The 21,026-nt window shown below is 53.2% G+C and overlaps 1 protein-coding gene across 27 annotated transcripts in view; it reads left to right on the forward strand.

Annotated features, from left to right (window-relative positions):
- MAPT (microtubule associated protein tau) overlaps positions 1–21,026 on the forward strand; it is a 117,784-nt gene that overhangs the window by 77,935 nt on the left and 18,823 nt on the right. For 12 of the 27 annotated variants that reach the window (XM_081576491.1, XM_081576482.1, XM_081576485.1 and 9 more), the window contains 4 exons: positions 2,285–2,350; positions 10,175–10,230; positions 14,532–14,664; positions 18,748–19,013. In XM_081576491.1, the coding sequence (XP_081432617.1) occupies positions 2,285–2,350; positions 10,175–10,230; positions 14,532–14,664; positions 18,748–19,013 (521 nt within the window). Of the gene's footprint in view, positions 1–2,284; positions 2,351–5,983; positions 6,094–6,244; positions 7,343–10,174; positions 10,231–13,315; positions 13,514–14,531; positions 14,665–16,132; positions 16,187–18,747; positions 19,014–21,026 lie in introns of all 27 variants that reach the window. The other 15 variants (XM_081576466.1, XM_081576469.1, XM_081576467.1 and 12 more) reach the window with 11 other exon arrangements.

The following is a 21,026-nucleotide window of genomic DNA, read 5'->3' on the forward strand; positions in this document are numbered from 1 at the left end:
CCACTTGATGCCTTGAAACCCTTTCAGTGGGCCTGAGATGGGAGGCGGCCAGGCAGCCAGCACCCCACCCACCCAAGCTGCTCTCTCTAAAGAAATCCTTCTTAAAAGTTCTCTCCCCCTCCACCCTTTTACATCCTGAATGAAGTGGGAGGTTTTAGAGTTGAGGGGACATTTTTTCCGGCTGGTGGCTTTAACAATAGGTACCTTAGTTTCGGGCTTCCCTGTTGGCTCAGACGGTAAAGAATCTGCCTGCAATGTGGGAGACCCAGGTTCAGTCCCTGGGTCGGGAAGATCCCCTGGAGAAGGGAATGGTTACCCACTCCACTATTCTTGCCTAGAGAATTCCATGGACAGAAGAGCCTGGTGGGTTACAGTCTGTGGGGTCGCAAAGAGTCAGACACGACTGAGCGACTAACACGCCTTACTTAGTCAAGCACCTGACTTGGGCACATGTCTTTGTTTGTATCTTGGTTCTCCTGTGAAACTTCCCATTTGAGGTCCATTTGGGAGTGCAGTGTGGCCATCCCCCTGCAGATGTCCCTGCATGGAGCCGTCCTGGGGCTCCAGGGAGTCAGAGAAGCCATATAGGCTGGTGATGGCCCAACCACTGGCTCACACCCTCCCTCTCTCTGGCGTCTCTGAGCATCTCTCTTGCTGGGATCAAGGGGTGTCAGAGATACCAGCAGCCTGCAGTTTCTAATTTGCATCAGGACCAGCGTATCATGACACTGCATTGGTGTGTGAAAGCGATGGGCTTCCCAGAGCCATGGCAGTGATGTCATCACCACGGCGCCTTGTGTCTTGTCTTCGGGACTCCATGCCATGTAGCTGGATTTGCTGATTTGCTGTCTCCCTGGACCTCTCTTCTGTAACCTCGTCAGAAACTCAGACCAAGCCTATGCTCGGAGCAGTGCTTCCCTGACAGACATCTGTTGTCAAGTGACATGGAGCTATCACCGTTAGACCTCATGGGCTGTACAGCATCAGCGTGCAGGGCACCCAGAGGTGTTCGTGCCTAGGAACTACCATTGGGGAAGCTGCCGAGCCCCTTGCCAGCCCCCTGTCCCTCGCCACAATGGCCCTGGGCCAGCCAGTGGGCTGGGCATCTTATCAGGCCGTCATACATCTGTCCAGCGACCCAGAGAGTCTTTCCTTTGCTTCCTCCGTGTTCTCTGTTGTGAGCCTGCATGGCAAGTGGTGCTAACTTGGCATTTCTGATTTAGTTGTAGAGACTGAGTCATCACAGGTCTGGAAGAAAAAAACTGGCGGCCCAGCCAGCCACTGGTGGGCGTTTCTCAGGCTGGTGGCCTCCCTGTCCCTGTCCATCAGGGCACATTGGCCCTCCTGGGGTGTGGGGTCACACCCACGTCAGTGTGTGACCAACTTGCCTTAGAGGGTCTTTCTTCTGGACAGTCATACCCTTTGTCCTGCAGTGATATCCCCATTTCTTCATGATGCAGAAATTGGCATTGTATGAAAGCTTACCGACTTTGGTACCATTGATGACGTGATCAGGAGTTTGTCTCAATCTTTTTTTGTTCGGGAGGGACGGGAGGGACAGTGGGCTCCCTAAGTGGGAGCCCAAGATACCCCAAAAGCTGCTCACTGACACTGCCACCCCCCTTTAATCAGAAGGCACCTATTCTTAGCAGGCAGTTGAAGGAGTTTGCCCAGTAGTTTGGAGGAAAGAAACTGAACCTCTAGGGGGCTCCTACCATGTACCAGACACTTTGGTGAACGCATGCACACAGTTTCATAGGAACCCTCACTGCTCTCCTACAAGACAGGCTGGTGTTATCACTTTGGGGTTCTAGAGATGGAAAGCTAAAGCTCAGAGAGGCTAAGTAATGGTGGCACCTGAGCTTGAACCCCAGCCGGACTCCACAGCCCACACACCTAGTCCTTCCTGCACCTTCGGCTCCCCCAGGAGCGCTGGCGGCACTGGGAGGGCGGCCTCCACTAGGACACAGCTCCACAGCAGTGGCTGAGCAGCAGAGTGCTTCTCCGACCTCACCTGCCCTGTGTCTTTGTCGAGGGGGGACTGAGGACCCAGGGCCCACGGTGGGGAAGGTCTCTTTCCTACTGGACTGTGTTGCCCGAAGGTGTGTGGGTGTGTGTGTGTGGGGGTTGTTTAGTAGACTGTTTTCATCCATATCCCCAGCAGTCACCTTTGCCAGAGGTGCAGCACTTCAGAAAACTGTTGGGAGGGGCACGGAGCTCTGTTTCTGGCAAACAATAACCGTGTCTGCTTTTTACCCTCTTCATTTGCTGACGTACAAACCAGCTGAAGAAGCAGGCATTGGCGACACCTCCAACCTGGAAGACCAAGCTGCTGGACATGTGACCCAAGGTCAGTGGGCTAGTATTGCCTGCCACACATTGACGTGGGGGGTTGGGAAGAGGGGGTGGCAACACTCAAGTGAACCGTACCCTGAGAAGAGAATTTGGACCGGGGCCTTAATTCCAGGGTCCAGATCTTTAGGAGTTGATTTTTCATCAAAGGTGGGCTCTTCAGGTAGAGAAAGAGCTTTAGGTCTTTCTAGTCATTTCTGAGTCCTTCCCAACGTGTTTGTTCTGAAAGAAGCTGGCCTTGCCCAGCTTGGGAACTCGAGAATCAGTGACCAACAGAAACACAAATGTGTACGATGAGTGATCCTCCCTGTCGGCGGCCCTCTGGCCCATCCCAGGAGCAAAGCCTCAACTCGGTCGCCACCAAACTATTTCTTCTGTTCAGCCTTCAAATTTTATTGTGATTTTCTTCTCAGGGACCAAAATTATTGTGCTCAAGAAAAACAACTTCGTATAAACACTGAGCATAAATGTTTCTAAGAACTTAAATTGTAAAGCCTAGAGATTCCTTATCTTTGGAAATGGAGACCTCCAACACAACCCAGCTGAGTTATGTTTTCTGTCATTGGCTGCATAAATGACCTTGAGAGTCTGCTGTATAATGTGGAAGCTTTTAGACTGTGAGAGAGCCGGGAAGTACTGGTCTTTTCCCCACAAAGTGATTTGGGATTTGTTCATTGTTTAGCACGGCCACTGGGCCATCTGGCTTTAGGGAGACTCTGGGCCCTGAAGAAATGCCTCCTTGAGGGTGCTTGGAAGCCTAACTACACATTTCTGTCTCCCAGGGTTCCCTGCCGCATAGTGCGCTAGTGTTTCTCGTCTCACACAGCAGGGAAAGACATGTTCTCATTCTTAGGTTTACAAAGAGCTTCAAAAAAATATTAGAAGCAATGATCATTATAAATGGGGAATCTCAGTCTATGTGTTAAATAACTAGAATCTTGCCTCCTATTTCTTTTAGGTCATGATTTCTAGCTTTTAGGTAAAATGAGAGGTTTTTATAACCTCTGGAAATGACCATCTATTTCCATAAAAAGAAGTGAATTTGAGTTTTTCTTACAAATTTTTATTGTAGGCTATGTCTCCATACCCCTGAAACATATTCCATGGAACAAAAAGATCAGGCCAGCAGCTTTCCTAGAAACCTTCCTTTGGGGCTAACTGGATTTTTAACTTTCCCAGCACTGGCTTAGTATCATAGAGCTGTATAGACGAACACCAGGTAGCATCTGCAATGGGACACTGGCACCAAATCTGTGAACCTGTGGAGGTTTCTACCTCTGTGCTGCCCAGGCCAGTGTTTCATGTCTCATCTGGAGCTGCTGATCCAAATGGCCAAGCCCAGCTCCCTGCAGTGGGGCCTTGGGCAATCCAGACACCCTGGCGATCCACAGACACGTTGCATTGCCACAGACCTGCAGTCTGTTCTGTGCTAAAGCGATCAGATTTAGGAAGAACCATGTACACAGAAGCACAGCTGTTATCTCTTCCTTGTTTTCCTGCGGCAGAAGGAAAACCTCTGGCAGCCTGTGTTCATGAAGGACTAAGAGAGCAAAGATGTTTCAGGATGGAGCTACGAGGAGCTAAGAGGAGCAGGGTGTGGGGAGGGCCCGGCCCACCACACCCTGCTCACACCAGGAGTAGACCTTTCTTCTGGGAGTGTCACCAGGACCAGGCCTCCTGGGGAGTGTGGGGACACAATTCATCTGCACTACTGAGGCCACCCAGCTGTGTTTCCCCAGATATTGCTTACCTTGGATCCAGCCCCGATGATTACTACCTTTAGTACCTTTAGTATTGACTTGAAAAATACTGGATATTTTTCACGCTATCCATAAGATAGTATGAAAAAAAACCAAATGAACTTTTTGGCCAACTCAGTAGTTACTGAGCACTTTTCAGTCTTCTGGGAGCTGAATAGAATGTTCTCCCGGCCCAGCTCCTTCCTCCAGGAGAGTAACAGCATGATGGCAGGTTCCACACACACACGCATGCTTGCGAGCACACACACACACACACACACACACACACATGCTGTACTATCCTATATTGATAGCTTTTCAGGGTATGTTTAATACGCAAGTTTGGTGCCCTGGTCTCTTTTTCAGTGAGGGTCTTTTAAAGCCCTGCAGTATAACAGTAACATCCACATCACAAGCAATTTCTAGGGAGCTCTGGGAGGAAAGATTTTTCCAGAAAGTGCTGGAGACCCTATACCTGATGAGAGGTATAGGGACCAGCAGCTGCTGCCACTTCTGGTCTGTTGAGTGGTGGGTTGGGAAGAAGTTGGGGTGAGGAGAAGATTGCTCAGGTTGCCTCTTGCCAGCTGGTTTCTTGCATCTCTGTCATTTGGTCTGTTCATCCCCAAGATTCACCAAGAGCCCCAGAGAGTCTCCTGCAGACCCCTCGGAAGGCAGAAATCAGCTCGTTTCCCTGATGACATCATGTGTAGCTCTGGCCACATGGCAGGCTCTGGGGCTATGCTAGGAACACAAGATAACTGAGACCGTGAGCTCAAGGCCCCAGCATAGGGGTGGGAGGTGAGAGAGCTGGCCTCTTGATAAGGGGCTGCTGGGCAGCTCCACAGACTCTGAGTAGAGCTGGGACTAGAGGGACCATCATGTGTTAGCCATGTGTGTGGACCCCTGTGTTCTCCCACCCCTCCCCTCATCCAGTCTCTTTCTCTTCCAAGACCCTCAATCCTTTGGGGTTCCAGGGTTTATTTAGAGGAGAGCTGCAAAGTTGTCCTGGAACTAGGCAGGATGTTTGAAGAGTTGGGAGTTAGAAAAAATACAGGATATTAGGAGAACCAACAGAAAAAAAATCTCCTGTCCTCAATACACAGATATTTTAAGGAGGGATTCATGTGAATGTGGCTTTTCTGGTGGCTCAGATGGTAAAGAATCTACCTGCCATGCAGGAGACCCAGGTTTGATCCCTGGGTCAGGAAGATCCCTTGGAGAAGGAAATGGTTCCATGGACAAAGGAGCCTGGTGGGCTACAGTCCATGGGGTCACAGAAAGTCAGACATGATTGAGCGACTAACACGTCACGTGAATACGGCATGAATGAAGCAGAAAAAAAGGGAAGTGTGCCCTCTATCCACTGGGCTGGCACACGAGAGGTAGTGTGACAGGGGTGAAGCAGTCATCCCGCAGGGCTGGCCGCGTCTTTGCTGTGCAGACCACCTTAACTGCCATGGTGGTCACCTCACCTCGTGCAGAAGGCTGTTCATAATCCCCAATATGGACAAATCTGAACCGTGTTTCTGTTTGTAGAGGTCTCATGGCAGGTCAGTTAGGAAAGACTGAGCCCTGATTATGATGCATTTGGGGTTTTCCAAGTCAGGGTGGGTTTGTAGGTACCTGCTGGTTTTATTGGGCAGAAAGGGGGGCCAGAGAGAGAAGGAGAGGAAAGGAGACCCTCCCTGCACCCCAACCAGGTCCCAGCTAGAGGCCAGAGTCTTCAGGAGGCTCACAGTCCCTGGAGAGGAGGACAAGTTTCTGCTGCTGGTGGAGTTAGCCTAAGGCAGCCCGGGATATGGCAGGATGCTCGGAGCCCAGCCAGACCCAACATAGGCAGAAGACGAACACCAGCACTAGACGGGGTCTTGATCTAAGCTCCCCTTTTACAGATAAGAAAACTGAGGCTCAAAGACAGGAGGTGCTCACCCACGGTCACCCAGCTAATTGTTGGCAGATTGACCAAGAGCCGTTTCATTCTGAGCAAAGAAAAGCAACACGGGTGAGCTCAGAGTGTGGGCTCCTTTTCCTTTGTTAGGTGGGCTTGAGATGCCATTTAAATGTCCTTTTTTTCTTTCAAACGTGTGTCCCTCTCTTAAAACACCTAACTCGCTCTTGCTAACCTTTTGCCGCTGCTGCCTCTTCAAACCTAGAGGAGAGGAGAGTTCCGGGTCAGCAGAGGGAAGCGTCTGAGAGGCCTCTGGCCCATGGGCTTAGGTCTCAGGTCCAGCTTGCACACGGCCAAGAAGCTTCTGGGGTCTCCGAGCTGCCTCTGGGGGAGAAAGAGCCCGAAGCTCCTGTCCTGGTGACCTCTCGCCCTTCCCAGCATCACCCTGTCTGCCAAGTGCCTCCTCCACCAGGAGGCCCTCAGGAGCCCCACTGGGAGTGGGGACCAAAACCAGGGCAGCGGGCTGAGGAGGGCCTGGCCTTTCCGAAGCCCCCCTCCCCTGGACGTCAGCAGACGGAGCCTGGGAGTGCCGAGGTTGTCCAGGCAAGCTTCCTCGGGGAGCCGGGCCACCATCGAGGTGAGGCTGTGGAGCCGAGGACCTCAGGTCTGACCCGCCAGCACGCATCTGACATGTTTGGGGCCCCCACCCTGCTTGCAGGCCCCAGAGAGGCCACATGCCAGCCTTTGGGGACAGGACCTGAGGTTGCAGAGGGCAGCCGCTGCGGCTCTGAGCTGCCAGAGTTCCAGCTTTGGGGAGGCCTGCCCCAGGAGGGGCCACCTCTGAAGGGGGCACAGGGCAAAGAGAGGCAGGGGGGTGAGGAGGTGGATGAAGACCGGGACATTGATGAGTCCTCGCCCCAGGGCTCCCCGCCCTCCCAGATCTCCCCTACCCGAGGCGGGCCAGCCCCGCAGGCAGTTTCCGGAGAAGCCCCTGGAACCCCGGGGTCCCCAGCCAGGAGTGCCATCCCGCTTCCTGTCGATTTCCTCTCTAAAGCATCTGCAGAGACCCGAGTCCCAGAGCCCGACGGGCCCAGCGAGGGGCCCCCGGGAGAAGGGCATGTTGGGTCCCCCGAGTTCACATTCCACGTGGAAATCACAGCCAACCTGCAGAAGGAGCAGGGACCCCCCTCGGAGGTGGATTTGGAAGGGACTGCACTTCCCGGGGCTCCTGGAGAGGAGCAAGAGCCCCGGAGCCCCTCTGAGGCCGAGGACACAAAAAAGACTGATCTTCCAGAACCTTCTGGAAAGCAGCCTGCAGCTGGTCTGCCAGGGAAGCCCGTCAGCAGGGTGCCTCAACTCAAAGGTCTGTGTCTTAAGCCCCTTCGCTCCCGCCTGGCGACCTCGTGTGCCACCCAGGCTGCGGGCACTGCCACTCAGCTTCCGGCTCCTCCTTGGCTCCTGCCGCTTCTGAGGCCCCCAGGGACAGCACCAACCAGCCACCTGGGCCTTTGCTCACCCTCCCAGCCACCTCCTGTCCCTCAGGCATTGGTAGCTCATGCTCCTCTCACGCTTGCCCACCGTCGTGCATGTCACCAACGCCCCCGCCCAGTGCTTTCTGCCCCGTTCACTCCTCTGGCCCCTTGACTTATCTGCAAGGCTCTTCAGCCCAGTGGAGGCTGGTGGGCTGCACTCCACAAAGAACATAGCAGCTGCTCCCACTTCGGAGGGCTCACTATGTGTCTCAAATTGGTGGTCTAGGGCCCTCCCGACCTTCCCAAGTGGACATAATTAGCCCTGATTTGCAGATGAGAAAACTGAGGCTCCAAGCGGTAGAGTATCTTGCTGAAAGTCATTGAGTAGTAGGCAATGGAACCAGGTGTGGAACCCAAGTAGGTCTGCTTTGTCAGGCACTTCCATCTACCCTGCAAGTGCCTTCCAGGAGGTCCTGCCTGAGGTGTGCCCTCCTAGCCCAGAGACTCAGAGGACACATGTCTGTCCTCTGCGACTGTGTCAGTGGACAGCACTTCACATGTAGCAGGCCACACACATACACACACACAAGCATTTGGAGGTGACCCAGAGCCCATGCTGAACTTTTGGCCCAACAACCGCTCCACCCTATTCTGTCTGCCTTGTGGCAGAAGAGACAGTGAGCAGAAACAAAATCTCCTCGTGGAAGGAAGCCCTTCTTCTTCCCTTGGCAGAGCTGGGGCAAGTCCCCCTGATGGGATCGCAGGGAGGGATCTTAGCCCCATACCCGTCTCGAGCCCTGGGAAGCGTGACCACAGCAGCCTTTCAGGGGCTGAAGAGATGGGAAGGGAGGTTCCCAAGGTTGGGGGTCTCTGTGTCCTGTTTTGGGGAGGACAGTTTATACCCCAGAGGAGGCCTCATGGCCACATATCAGCCGTATTCATATGTTTAGGTCCTGTAGCATTTTAAAATTATTTGCGGGGCCCAGAAATTGATGCTACTTAAACTGTTAATCGCAGACATCTGTTAAATGTTGTCACGAAAACTTTGAAATGTTATAGATGAAGGAACCTGTATTTTAAAATTTAAGACAGAAAAAGAATCCTACTTTAAAATCTCCTAAACTCCAAACTAATATGGGACACGTAACTGTGACTCGACAGATGACAACATGTTTCCTGAAATGTTGTTTTGTATTGAATGCTGATCCACTAGATGTTGATAGATGTGTCCAGGGAAAAAAGAGTTCCATGATCTAGTTAGTTTGGGGGGAAAAAAACAGGTAAAACAAAGTTAAATGGGGTTTGCTACTGGGGAACTTGTCAGAGCCTTTAATATTCTAATGTACATTCTGACCCTCTGAGAAGGATACATAGTAGCCATTTCTCCAATTTGGGAAATGCTGATCTAGCAAATGCTTTTGTTGTGACATAGATGATGATGGCCGTTGGGGCAAAGGATGTGAATCAGGTCCACCCGGGGCTCTCATTAAAATGCAAGTTCCCCACCTTAGGCTTACTGTCTCAGAGTGAACCTGGGATTCTGTATTTCAAGAATCTGTCCTACTGGTTCTGCTGCATAACAAAGTTTGAAAATCTCTGGGCTAGATCATCAGTGCTGGTCACTCTAGAAATCCGGTCTCCAGAAATCAGTGAGATGCTTCCACTGTCCTTGGAGAAATATGATATTGAAGCCACAGATGAAAACCTATGATCAGTTTTCAATAATGAATGCCAATAGCAGGAAAGAGTGAGTGAGAAGTTATGCTGGTAGAAAAGCAGATTGGTTTCACCAAGGGGTGTGGCTTTCCAAACACAAAAGCTATCAATGGTTTGGTCCTAAAATCCAGAGATTATCTATAGCAGGGGTCTCTAACCTCCAGGCTACAGCTCAATACCTCCTGTCAGATCGGTGATGGCATTAGATTTAAAGTGCACAATAAATGTAATGTACTTGAATCATCCTGAAACCATCCCCTCCCCACCCCCAGTCCATGGAAAATCATCTTCCATGAAATAAAGAGTTTGGGGACTGCTGATCTATAGGATATTTGATGGCAGCTAGTTTGTTGCTAATTTGGAGAAAGGAAAAGCATTAGTCCTCCTTGGGAGAGTCTGTAAGTGGTGAGAAGACCCTCCAGGGTTGGGTCAGGAGTGGCTTGGACTTGTCAGAGAGCCAGCTAGGACTGGTCACCCAAGCCCCCATGAGTGAGGGGCAGGTTCTGGGAAAGCGGCCCACTCCCCCTGGCCCTTGGGTGACAATGTGAGCAAGGGGTCCTGCAGGGGCCAGAGCCTGGCTGACCTGCCCTGCCCATGGCCCTGGGGCTTCCAAATGCCCCTCCTCGGAGCGGGGTTGGCCCCAGTCAGGGGAGGCTGACCCCAGCAGAGCCTGTGAGAGGTGGTCCTGCACCGTCTACCTTCCCTGACCACCCCTGTACCAACACATGCCCATAACAGTTTCCTCTGCGTCCCCTCTGCATGTCCCCGCCCTTGGCCAGCCTGCTGCCCCCTCTTGTCAGGATGTTGCAAGCAACGACCCCAGTGTGCTGTGTTGATACTAACAACGAGACACCTAACAGATTCAAGGGGAAAGAAATCAACTGGGTTTCCACTGGCCCAACTGAACAAGACACATTCCAGTTTCTGAGAAACCATTTTCCCTCCATCAGGCTCTCATGAGCTGTGCTGATGGGTGTAACATGCATTCTCATTTTGTATTTTATCAGCTCGCATGGTCAGTAAAGGCAAAGATGGGACTGGACCCGATGACAAAAAAACCAAGGTAAGCTGAGAAAACCATGGCACCTCTCTGCTGCCATCAAGTTCACCAAGAAGCCATGCTTTGTATCTGAATAAATCTGTATATGAGACGTGGAAATCATTGGTCCCCGAGGTACAGCTGTCATTCAAAGTGCTTTGTGTTTTCATGCAAACGTTTAAAATTCCAGCATTTGTCCTTGGATACTTCTGCCAGGGAAGGGCAGTCAGCAGGTTAATGAATGAATGAATGCTCCTAATTATAGTTGTACCAGCATTGTTTGAATTAAGATTTCCATGGTAAATGAAGGTATGTTTGAATTTTCTGCAGTGAAGTTTGAATTTTATGCTTCCTGCTACAGGTCTAGGCACAGCAAAGATATATGTGTATATACACAGAGAGATATATTTAAGATCTGTCTAGAAAATACCATTTACTTAAGGGGCTGAGGGAGTGTTGAGCAAAAATGGGACATCCAACCTAAAGTGGAGGGTTCTGGAAAGCCCTAGAGGAGAGGACCTGTGAGGCAGGCCGAGAAGGAGAGATGAAGTGGGGTTGGTGAATAGGGGTGAGAAGAGACATTCTGAGGAGTAAGATCAGTGGAGGTAAAGGGAGGGTGGGGGAACAGGAGGAGGAGACAAATCACGTGTTTGGGAGTTCTGAGCAAATCGGCTCAGTTGCTGCCAAGCTCGGAGTAGGGCTGAGGCAGGCCAGAGGAGGGAAGCCTGATACACACCCTACATGCTGAGTGGACACGTGGGCTGTGGTGCCCTAGAGGCTGTCCTGAAATCCTGCCAGCCAGTCTTAAGATCCTCCCCCACCAAGGACCAGAACGCCGAGCAGCCTGCTCACCACCCAAACTGCACCCAGGACCGCACAGTCCTTCTCACGCTCCCTGTCACTCTCCTCCATAAGGGGGCGTCTTGGAGAAAGCTCCCATAGCTGCACAGTAGTGTTTTTTCAGGAAAACCTCGCTGGGGCCCCAGACGAAGACCTGTTTTTCTTATAGGCGTCCAAGAGGCCACCTATCTATGCTGCCTGAAACGCCTGGGTGTTCATCAGTCCTGGAGGCCTGATGGAGTCCCCAAATGCAGAATCAAGCCCTAGGGTTTGGTCTTGTGTGTTGAGGGTGGCTGCCCAAAGTGCCTGCCCTGGAGGAAGTCAGGGTTCGCCATCACAGGACCCCAGTGGGGCAGCTGAGGGTACTTACTGCAGGGACTTGGCTGGGGCGGGAGGGCGGTTGCAATAGCTCCTTGCCAACTGCAGTGCCCATTCAGGGGAATCCTGTCCTCATGCCCATGTGCATTTGGTTCATTCATCCATTCGTAAGCTGTCCCTGCCCTGGAGTTGCTCACAGCCTTGCAGCAAGAGGTGAGATCTGTCACAAACCTAGGCCACTTGGCCAGGTAGGGAGCAATGCCAGCGGAGGGGGACCTTGTGAAGCTGGGGAAGGAGGGCTTGCCAGGACCCACCCTCATCTTTTCTTGCTAGCAGCCCCAGGGCCTCAGCCCGCATCGCTCCCCTCATACCCCTGCTCCATCCCTCTTGCACTCCTTCCCAAGGCTGGGTGCAGAGACAGCCTCAGTCACCTTAGTGGCGAATCTCAATAACGAAGTGGTCTCTGGTCAGGACTCTCCTGTGTAGCTCTGACTCCCTCTTTGGAACACCTTTGGACTTGGCCTCTTGGTTTTATTCCTGAAGGCGTGGCCCTTCTCGCTCTCAGACCAGCCTCCTCCACCAGGGCCATGGATCCCAGTCCAAGGTCCCCAGAGGTGGTCCAGACAAACCACAGGTGCTGTCCAGCCTCCTTCATGCGCTCTCATCTCCATGAGGTCGTCCACCTGACAGACACCTTCCCACTGGCTGCCCACACCACCCAGGCTACTTCATTAGGTAGATGGTACTCAAGAGTAACCACTGGCCTGATTAAGATTGATCAGACATTGGGAGATTGGGATAGACATAATACACTATTGATACTATGTATAAAGTAACTAGTGCAAACCCTACGGTATAGCTTCCCTGGTGGCTCGGATGGTAAAGAATTTGCCTGCGATGCAGGAGGTCCAGGTTTGATCCCTGGGTCAGGAAGATTCCCTGGAGAAGGAAAATAGCAACCCACTCCAGTGTTCTTGCCTGGAGAATTCCTTGGACAGAGGAGGCTGGCGGGCTAACAGTCCACAGGATCACAAAGAGTCGGACAAGACTGATCAACTAACAGTTTCACTGTGTGGCTCAGGGATCTCTACTCAGTGCTCTGTGGTGACCTAAATGGGAAGGAAATCCAAAAAAGAGGGGATATATGTATACATATACTTGATTCACTGTGCTGTACAGTAGAAACAATACTGCAAAGCAACTACACTCCAAGAAAACTTAATTTTAAAAATATTAGGGAAAAAAATTTAAAAAAATAAGTAAAATAAAAATAAAAATATTGGGGGGAGATTTACCAGACAGTTTAGTTTTGAGACTTTAATCAGAAAGTAAGGGTGTGTGTGTGTGTGTTCTAAGTGGTGTCAGACAGAATCTTCAAGACCTGCCTAATCAGGTACAGTCCTGATGTTGGCAAGGACGATTCTATCAGTGTAGTGGAAGAGGGAGAGGGGTTAGGGGGCCAGCATGAGACCCCCACCTGGAATTGAGCAGAACCAGGGGCACTTCTGACCCATGACACACTAGAGATGTTTTCTTGAGAAACATTCTAAGAATCATATACTTTTGGCAATCTCCATTGACTCTCTGGGTGCGAGCCACCTTTTAACCAGTGGTCTCCAAAGTGCGGAGCTGAAATAGATCCAGTGGGCTGGAGAAAGAACATAGCAACACGCCTATCATTTTCTCCAGCTCTGCCATATGTAAGTTTCATAATGCACATCATATGCTAGCATTGTAGTAAATGCATTAGCTGATGAATAACTACAAGTTCATGGTCACTTTCTGGTCTTCCTGATAATGACTGTTAAGGGTAAATGATCCACATGGTTTGGAGATCATGCCTTTAAACCATTACCTGCCTTATTTGTTTTTAGTTACTGTCCTTTTTCAGTTTGTACCTTTGTCCCATGTGCTGACTTTTATTTTGATTTTATTTATGTTTATGTTTAAGCCATCCACACCTTCTTCCGCTAAAACCCTGAAAAATAGGCCTTGCCTTAGCCCCAAACGCCCCACTCCTGGTAGCTCAGACCCTTTGATCAAACCCTCCAGCCCTGCCGTGTGCTCAGAGCCATCTTCCTCTCCTAAACACGTCTCTTCTGTCACACCCCGAACTGGCAGTTCTGGAGCAAAGGAGATGAAAGTCAAGGTAAGAGGAACCCACCTTTGGAAAGAATCAGGCTGTTCTGCTGTAGTTTTCAAAAGCATGCTTTTCTAGTCGCAAAGACCTTTCTTTAGATAAGCTCTCACCTAGAAGCACCATGTAGAACAGTTAAAACTCTCTGGTTAAAACAGGGGAAAGGAGGCACAGTATCGTCCTTTTCAACTCCCCTTCATCCCCTAAGGCACGGGAGGGGACCCTGGTTTGAAAATCACTGTGGGTTTCCTTGGTCTGTTCCTGGCTTTAGTAACTCGGGGATGCTCCCGGGTTGCCTTCATTTGGGTTGGACAGCATCCCTTGCACCCACACCTGTCCCAGTAGCTCACTCCCTCCTGAACCATCCCGTGGTCCCCGGTTCACGTCAGTCTCTTTTTTGAGTTTGTGTTATGTGTCAAAGTCACTGCCCCCAGTCAGCTGACCGTGCTTGTGCACCTGAGCTCCACCTTTGGCCCATCTGCTAACTGATGCTGGTGTCACCCGCCAAGGGCTGTTAGCACACCTGAGGTGTTACTGAACCCCGAGACCTGTTTGAGAGCAAATGGAAGGATAGGACTAGCTCTCTTAGCATTCTCGGTCAGGTTCAACAAACTGTGTCTCCACGTGCCTCTGAAACCAACCACCACCAGGCAGATAAACCCCGCTAAGAGAGTCAGAGAATGGTGTAGGAAGTCTTCAGACATCCTGCCTGCAAACACTGGTGGATGTTGACCTCGATCGTTGCTATGAGCTCTGTTGACTTTTTATGAAATATATTGGCTCCACTTGTGCAGACAACTCATGTAAACAGTTCGTCCAGGAGGAAATGGTACTCAGGAGTTTAGGAGGGGCTGTGGATTTGTGTGTCTTTGTCATGGTAAAGGACACTTGTATGTGGCTGGCAGAGCGTCACCCCAATCTTAGCCCCATTTTGAGTTAAGCTGGTAGAGTGGAGCTGGCACTGATGCCAGGTGGCAGAAACCTTTCCCAGCTGTAAAAAAATAACACTCTACTGTGCATTGGTTTACAGGGGGCGGATGGTAAGCCTGGAACGAAGATTGCCACACCCCGGGGAGCAGCCCCTCCGGGCCAGAAAGGCCAGGCCAACGCCACCCGGATTCCAGCAAAAACAACTCCCACCCCGAAGACCTCGCCAGGCACTGGTGAGAAGGGCTTTCTCTGGAATCCTAGTTGGGGGGTGGGATGGGGAGAGCTCGCCATGGAGGCCCTGACGGTTAACCTCTGGTAGCCAACTGATGCCTGTGGTTCAGGAAGCACCAAATGTTCATTTTCTAATTCTTTTAATTTTCTGAGCTAGATACTGAATTCCCACTTTCTACCGTGAAGAAATCGAGGCTCTGAGAGTTTGCATGACTAAGTCTAACCAGCCTTTTAAGCATGAGGAAAATACAGCCATAAGTCTAATAACTGATGGAGAAGGGGCTTCTCTGAGCTTCTCGAATCCCATGACGCCCACCCCACCGGGAGGTATTTTTCAGCCCCCAAATGAGGGGTGGGTCACTATGGGTGACCTCACACAGGGGGCAGCCCCTGCTAACTTGCTGAGATGTTAGGGACCTTCTGACAGAACCTAAGGGTCTTAGCTGAGCACTCACAGGCTGGGCCCATCTCCTGGGCTCCTGTGAGTAAAACACACTGAGTTCTGAGTACCAGCTTTAGTCGAGCCATTTTGCTTCCAGTGGGGACAGCCAGGCTGGGTCCACCCTTCCCACTGCCCTGATGACTGTCCCAGGCACCTGGGTTTAGACTGTGCATGACTCGGGGTGTCTGATCCAGGGCAGCGCTCCAGGGGCCTGTGGATCTTATATGGGCTCTGTGTGAGGCCTGGGCCGGCACCACAGGGTCTCTGCTGCTCCAGGGATGGCTGCCCAGAGTCCTGGTCTCCTGCATGTCTTGGCCGTGGTGTTTAGTGAGGTTGCCATAGGGTGGGGCCTGCATGCATACCCGCTCACTAAGGCCCGTTGGTTGACTTTCTCCCATAGGATTCATTTTATTTATTTTTTAAAATGATTATTTATTTATATTTTCGCTGCACTGGGTCTTCATTGCTGCACTCGGACTTTCTCTACTTGCAGCAAGTGGGGGCTACTCTAGTTGTGGTGTATGCACTTCTCCTTGCGGTGGCTTCTCTTGTTGCAGAGCATGGGCTTATTTGCTCAGCAGCATGCAGGATCTTTCTGGACCAGGGGTCAAACCTGTGTCCCCTGCATTGACCAGGAGGATTCTTCACCACTGGACCTCCAGGGAAGCCCGGGTTTCTCCTCATGTATAGAGTACATATGATACAAGGGGAATTCACGGACTCCTGACTGGATTTCATATATGATTTTGATCCTGCTTTTCTTCACTTGACATTATGCCAGTTGATTCATGCAACTGCAGTCATAACTGGAAGCAAGAACCTGTGTTTCTCTCTGGATCTTAACTGCTCTCGAGTGGACAGACCTCCCCTAAGTTGACCTTGCTTCCTGCCAGCCGGTGCCCGTGCTCCCTAACCCCATTCCCCACCCATCCCCCACCCCACTGACCCGCTGCATAAAAAACAAACTCTCATTGAGGCCTTTTCAACCTTGATAATAATGAGGCTTTCTGTGGATTTTTCTTTTTAAGCGACCATGCAAGTGCAGAAAAAACCACCCCCTGCAGGGGCAAAATCTGAGAGAGGTAATTCTGAGCCTGCCTCGCCCAGCTGGGGTCATGCCTTTTGCACGTGCAGCTTGTTGGTTGGCTGTGGGGGAGGGAGGTGGTTAGAGCCGGGAAGACCTGCTTTTGAAAAGTAGGCTTACCACATTGGGCCTGAAGTTGGAACAGGCAGAATTCCTGCTCCTCTTCTCGCGTGGTTTGTGCAGATGTGTCTGTCCAATGGGCTTTCTAATCCTGCGTGTTCTCAGCGTCAGCCGGGGGCTCTGGGTGGGGCCAGGGGAGCAGGTGCCTCGAGCTGATGCGGGTGCTGGAGTCAGGACCGGCCCTAACCAGGTGAGGGGAAGGTTGCACTGGCAAGTGATAGGGACCCTGTCCTGTGGGCTCCGGCCGCTGGCCCCGTTCTCCAGATGAGCACACAGGCTTAGGGAGGGAGGTCGAGGGACTTGCCTGAGGTCGTTCTGTAGTTCAGTGGCGCAGAAGGGGTGCGAAGCCACCACCAGGTCCACCAGGCAGCCTGTGTGCCAGGGGGCAGAGGGCGGGGGGGGCAGGAGGGGAGGGGAAGGTTGCACTGGCAAGTGATAGGGACCCTGTCCTGTGGGCTCCGGCCGCTGGCCCCGTTCTCCAGATGAGCACACAGGCTTAGGGAGGGAGGTCGAGGGACTTGCCTGAGGTCGTTCTGTAGTTCAGTGGCGCAGAAGGGGTGCGAAGCCACCACCAGGTCCACCAGGCAGCCTGTGTGCCAGGGGGCAGAGGGCGGGGGGGGCAGGAGGGGGGTGGCGCTGAGCCTGGAGGCTTTACTCATCCTGTTGCTGCAGAGCTTGACTCCTTGAGGAATTTCCAACAGATACTGAGATTCAACCAAGAACCTCGTGCTCATCCTCCCTTTGACAAGAGAAGACACTGCTCCCCACAGAGAGCTGCCCTTTTCTGCTTGGGGCCCAGTAGGTCCCCGTTTGGTACACATGGTTCCTGGGTGGTGGGGGGCATCGGCCACCCTCAGAAATGGAGGGGAGCAAGGCCGCCACTTGGGCACAGTGTCCAGCCGGGTGGCTCTCAGACTCAAGAATCCTGCTTAAGAATCAAGAATCAGGAGTCTGCTTTAGAATCCCTGGGAGCAAGGGAACCACCAGTTTTGCAGGCCCAGCCCCTAGAGATTCTATCCTATCCGGTCTAGATGGGGCCCCGGAATCTGTATCTTACAGGTCCCACCTCCTCCCCACCCCTCCCCCAAGGCCACCGCCACGGTGGTGGTGGCGGCTCTGGAGATCCCGACGCAGAAGTGCCTGGGCCACATTTGGTGAAACACGGATCCAAGAGGCAGACAGAATAGCCAACCAGGAAGAGTGATGGGGGGTTGAAGAGTGCAGGAAGAGACCCGTGTTAGGAGCCCAGGGCTGGTCAGCTGGGAGAGGGGCGGTGTCCGCAGCCTTCCTGGAGGGCGTGGCCTCCGCCCTGTGCCCGGAAAGGCTCACTGCTATTTGCGGAGCAGCGCCTTTTCGGAGAGGGCGTTCCTGGGGAGGGCAGGGAGGCTGTGAAGCGGCATGGTTTGTTTGGAAAGCCAGGGACTGATGCACACGATGCAGGCATACCATTCTGGAACCCAGGTACCAGAGAGGAGTCGGGAGGTTGGATAGGGGTCTAGCAGGGAAGGGGCCTGGAACTTGATGAAAACGGCTCAAAATCCACCCTGTGGTTAGAGTCCAGTGGAACCATGTGTAAAATAGATAGCTAGTGGGAAGCTGCTATAGCACAGGGAGCTCAGCTCAGTGCTCTGGGATGACCTAGAGGGGAAGGATGTGGGGTGGGAGGGAGGCTCAAGAGGGCGGGGATACAGGTATTTTGTTTTTTCCTATGCTTATAGCTATTTCCGGAGAAGGCAATGGCAGCCCACTCCAGTACTCTTGCCTGAAAAATCCCATGGACGGAGGAGCCTGGCAAGCTGCAGTCCATGGGGTCGCAAAGAGTCGGACACGACTGAGCGACTTCACTTTCACTTTTCACTTTCATGCACTGGAGAAGGAAATGGCAACCCACTCCAGTGTTCTTGCCTGGAGAATCCCAGGGACGGGGGAGCCTGGTGGGCTGCCGTCTATGGGGTCGCACAGAGTCGGACACGACTGAAGCGACTTAGCAGCAGCACCATCACATTACCCTTATTCAGGGCAAAGGCCACCTATCCCTGCCCAGCCTCTGTGAGTCGGCATTATATTTATTTCCTCTGAGCTCAGAGAAGGAAAGTGACTTGTCTGAGATCACTCAGCTGGCTGGAGCCGCTCCCGACCCCAGGGCCACTGGGCAGAGTTGCTCCCCTCTGGGAAGTAGTCCTGAGTGGTCCTTGGCGACCACTCTGTTGCTTCCCTGGGAAGCAGGATATTTTTGTCCCAAAGCAATGAGGCTGGGAAGAGGGGACATTTCTCTAGAAATGGAGGCAAGGGCAGCCTCCCGCCGGATTGACTGAGCTTCCGACCTTGTTCCCACCGGCCTGGTCCAGCCCTGACTCTGGGAATGGACCGCAGGACAGAGACCCTTTTTCTGACTCCCGCCCCGCTGGGCCCTGGTCTCACGCCCGCCTTCCTTTCCAGGTGAATCTGGGAAATCCGGGGACCGCAGCGGCTACAGCAGCCCCGGCTCCCCAGGCACTCCCGGTAGCCGCTCCCGCACCCCCTCCCTGCCGACCCCTCCCACCCGGGAGCCCAAGAAGGTGGCGGTGGTCCGCACTCCCCCCAAGTCGCCATCTGCAGCCAAGAGCCGCCTGCAGGCCGCCCCCGGGCCCATGCCAGACCTGAAGAACGTCAAGTCCAAAATCGGCTCCACGGAAAACCTGAAGCACCAGCCAGGAGGCGGCAAGGTAAGGGCGTGTGGGAGACGGGCTGTGCGTGTGTCCGCCCCGGGGCGCCCGGAGCGGGCGTGGCGGGGGTGGGCGTGGGGCAGGGGGCAGGGGGAGGTACACCTGGGGCGGAGGCGGGGGAGCCCCTCTGCTCCCACCACCAGCCTGGATCCCGCCCCCGCCCCATAGCACAGGCCCCTCCCCGACCTCTTGAAGGAAAGACGGTGGGTTAGGGTTCTGTTCTGTGCTGGGGTCACCAGCAGGCTGTGAGTGCCATCTCAGAGGAGAGACGTCACTTCGCTCGGTCACCTCAGCGCCTGCTGATGGATCGATCACAGGTGACAGCGTGGTAGCCCCACGACTGGGGGGTTCTCAAAGTGGGTGCCTGCAGGGGGTTCCCCAGCTGCCTTGTGGTTGAGACCATGAGACAACCAGTGTACAGGTGGGTGTCTCTGGCATTGGTTGAACATTTGTTAGGTCCCAATTCTGGGGAAATTCGTGATACCATTTTGAACAACTGATTCTTCCAGGGACAAATGGGTGCTCACGTCATCTCTGGGTCTCCCAAAGGTGGAGAAAATGAACTTCCAGGAGTCTGGGTGGAGGAATGTGGGCACAGCCTGGACCCCTCCCCCTCTCTTTGACCACCTCCCCCCGTCGTGTGAGTTTCCTAGGGTTGACATACAAAATGCCACCGACTGGGGACTTGCCTGGTGGTCCAGTGGTTAACACCTCACATTTCTGCTGCAGAGGGCATGGGTTTGATCCCTGGTCGTGGGAACTTTGGGTCCCACCAAAAAAAAAAAAAAAACTAACACGGACTGGGTGGCTTATACAACAGAGATGTAATTCCTCCTAGCGCCCAGAAGTCCAAGGTCAAGGTGTTGGTTTCCTCTGAGGCCTGTCTCATGTGCCTGCAGGTGCTGCTTTCCCCTCATGTCCTCGCTGGTCCCTCTCTGGATGTCACTATGTCCCAGTCCCACCTCCTGTAAGGACACAAGTTCTATTGGCTTAGGGCCCACCCCAGTGAGCTCATTTTAACTTAATGACCTCTTTAGAGACCCTATTCCAAACACAGTCCCGTTGGGAGGTACTGGGAGTTAGGACTGCAGCCTGTGGATTTGGGGAACACAGTTCAGACCATGACAGCGCTCCCCGCCCCCAAGCACCGGGGGAGGGGGATGGAGCAGAGAGAAGAGGGTGCGGTGGGGAGCAGAGGACAAGGACACCCCACCACCTCTTGTGTTGGGCCTTCCCAGCTGGACTGTTTTGGGAGCAGAGCGCCTCCTGGTGGGCAAGGGTCAACATTTCCCTTCCGTCCAGAGCACTCCCCCACCCCCACCCGCGAGCCCGGCCTCTGCACTCGATTTTATTAATCGCGCTTGCCTGGGGCCTGGGTCACCGTGGAGGGAGGGGTCTCATAGACCTTTGGTCCAAGTCAGTGGCCTTTGCCTGAAACGCTACCCTTTGCTCCCCGTGGAGCTTCAGGACCTCCTGCTGGCCTTTCCCATCCTTGGGGCCCAAAGGGTCCTGCCCAGCAGGGAGGTCTGGGTGCCTCTTGGGGTCTTTGGGCCACAGGGCTGGGCCTGAGCAGTGTTGAGCCCCCTGCAGTGTTTGCTGTGCTACTTAAAGACACAATGCCTGTCTCCTTATGGAGGGGACTCTGTTGCAGCTGGCTTGAAGCTGACCCCCTGGTGAGGCTTCGGGGGAGGGGGGCAGAGGGACCCCCAGGGAGAGGGTTTCCAAGGTGATGGGATGTTTCCCACTGGCATTCGCACCCCTCCCCCAGCGCTGTGGCTGTCCCGCGTGTGTCCTGTTTTCATGGCACAGAGTGTTCGCCTCTGTTTTGAAAGCTGAAAAACAAAATCACTGAGAAGACTGTGGGGCTATGACCAGCAGGCTCACGGCGAGAGGAAACTTGTGACGGGCAGCGTCTCCCAGCCTGCGGGGCTCTGTCACACACCGGCTCCCCCCAGCCCAGGCTGCACCCCGTCAGCCCTGAGTTCACCCCAGGTCGGCTGGGAGGGTTTGGGC

Source organism: Giraffa tippelskirchi, chromosome 3 (assembly GCF_054371585.1).
Source record: "Giraffa tippelskirchi isolate mGirTip1 chromosome 3, T2T-mGirTip1v1.2.pri, whole genome shotgun sequence".
NCBI lineage: Eukaryota > Metazoa > Chordata > Mammalia > Artiodactyla > Giraffidae > Giraffa > Giraffa tippelskirchi.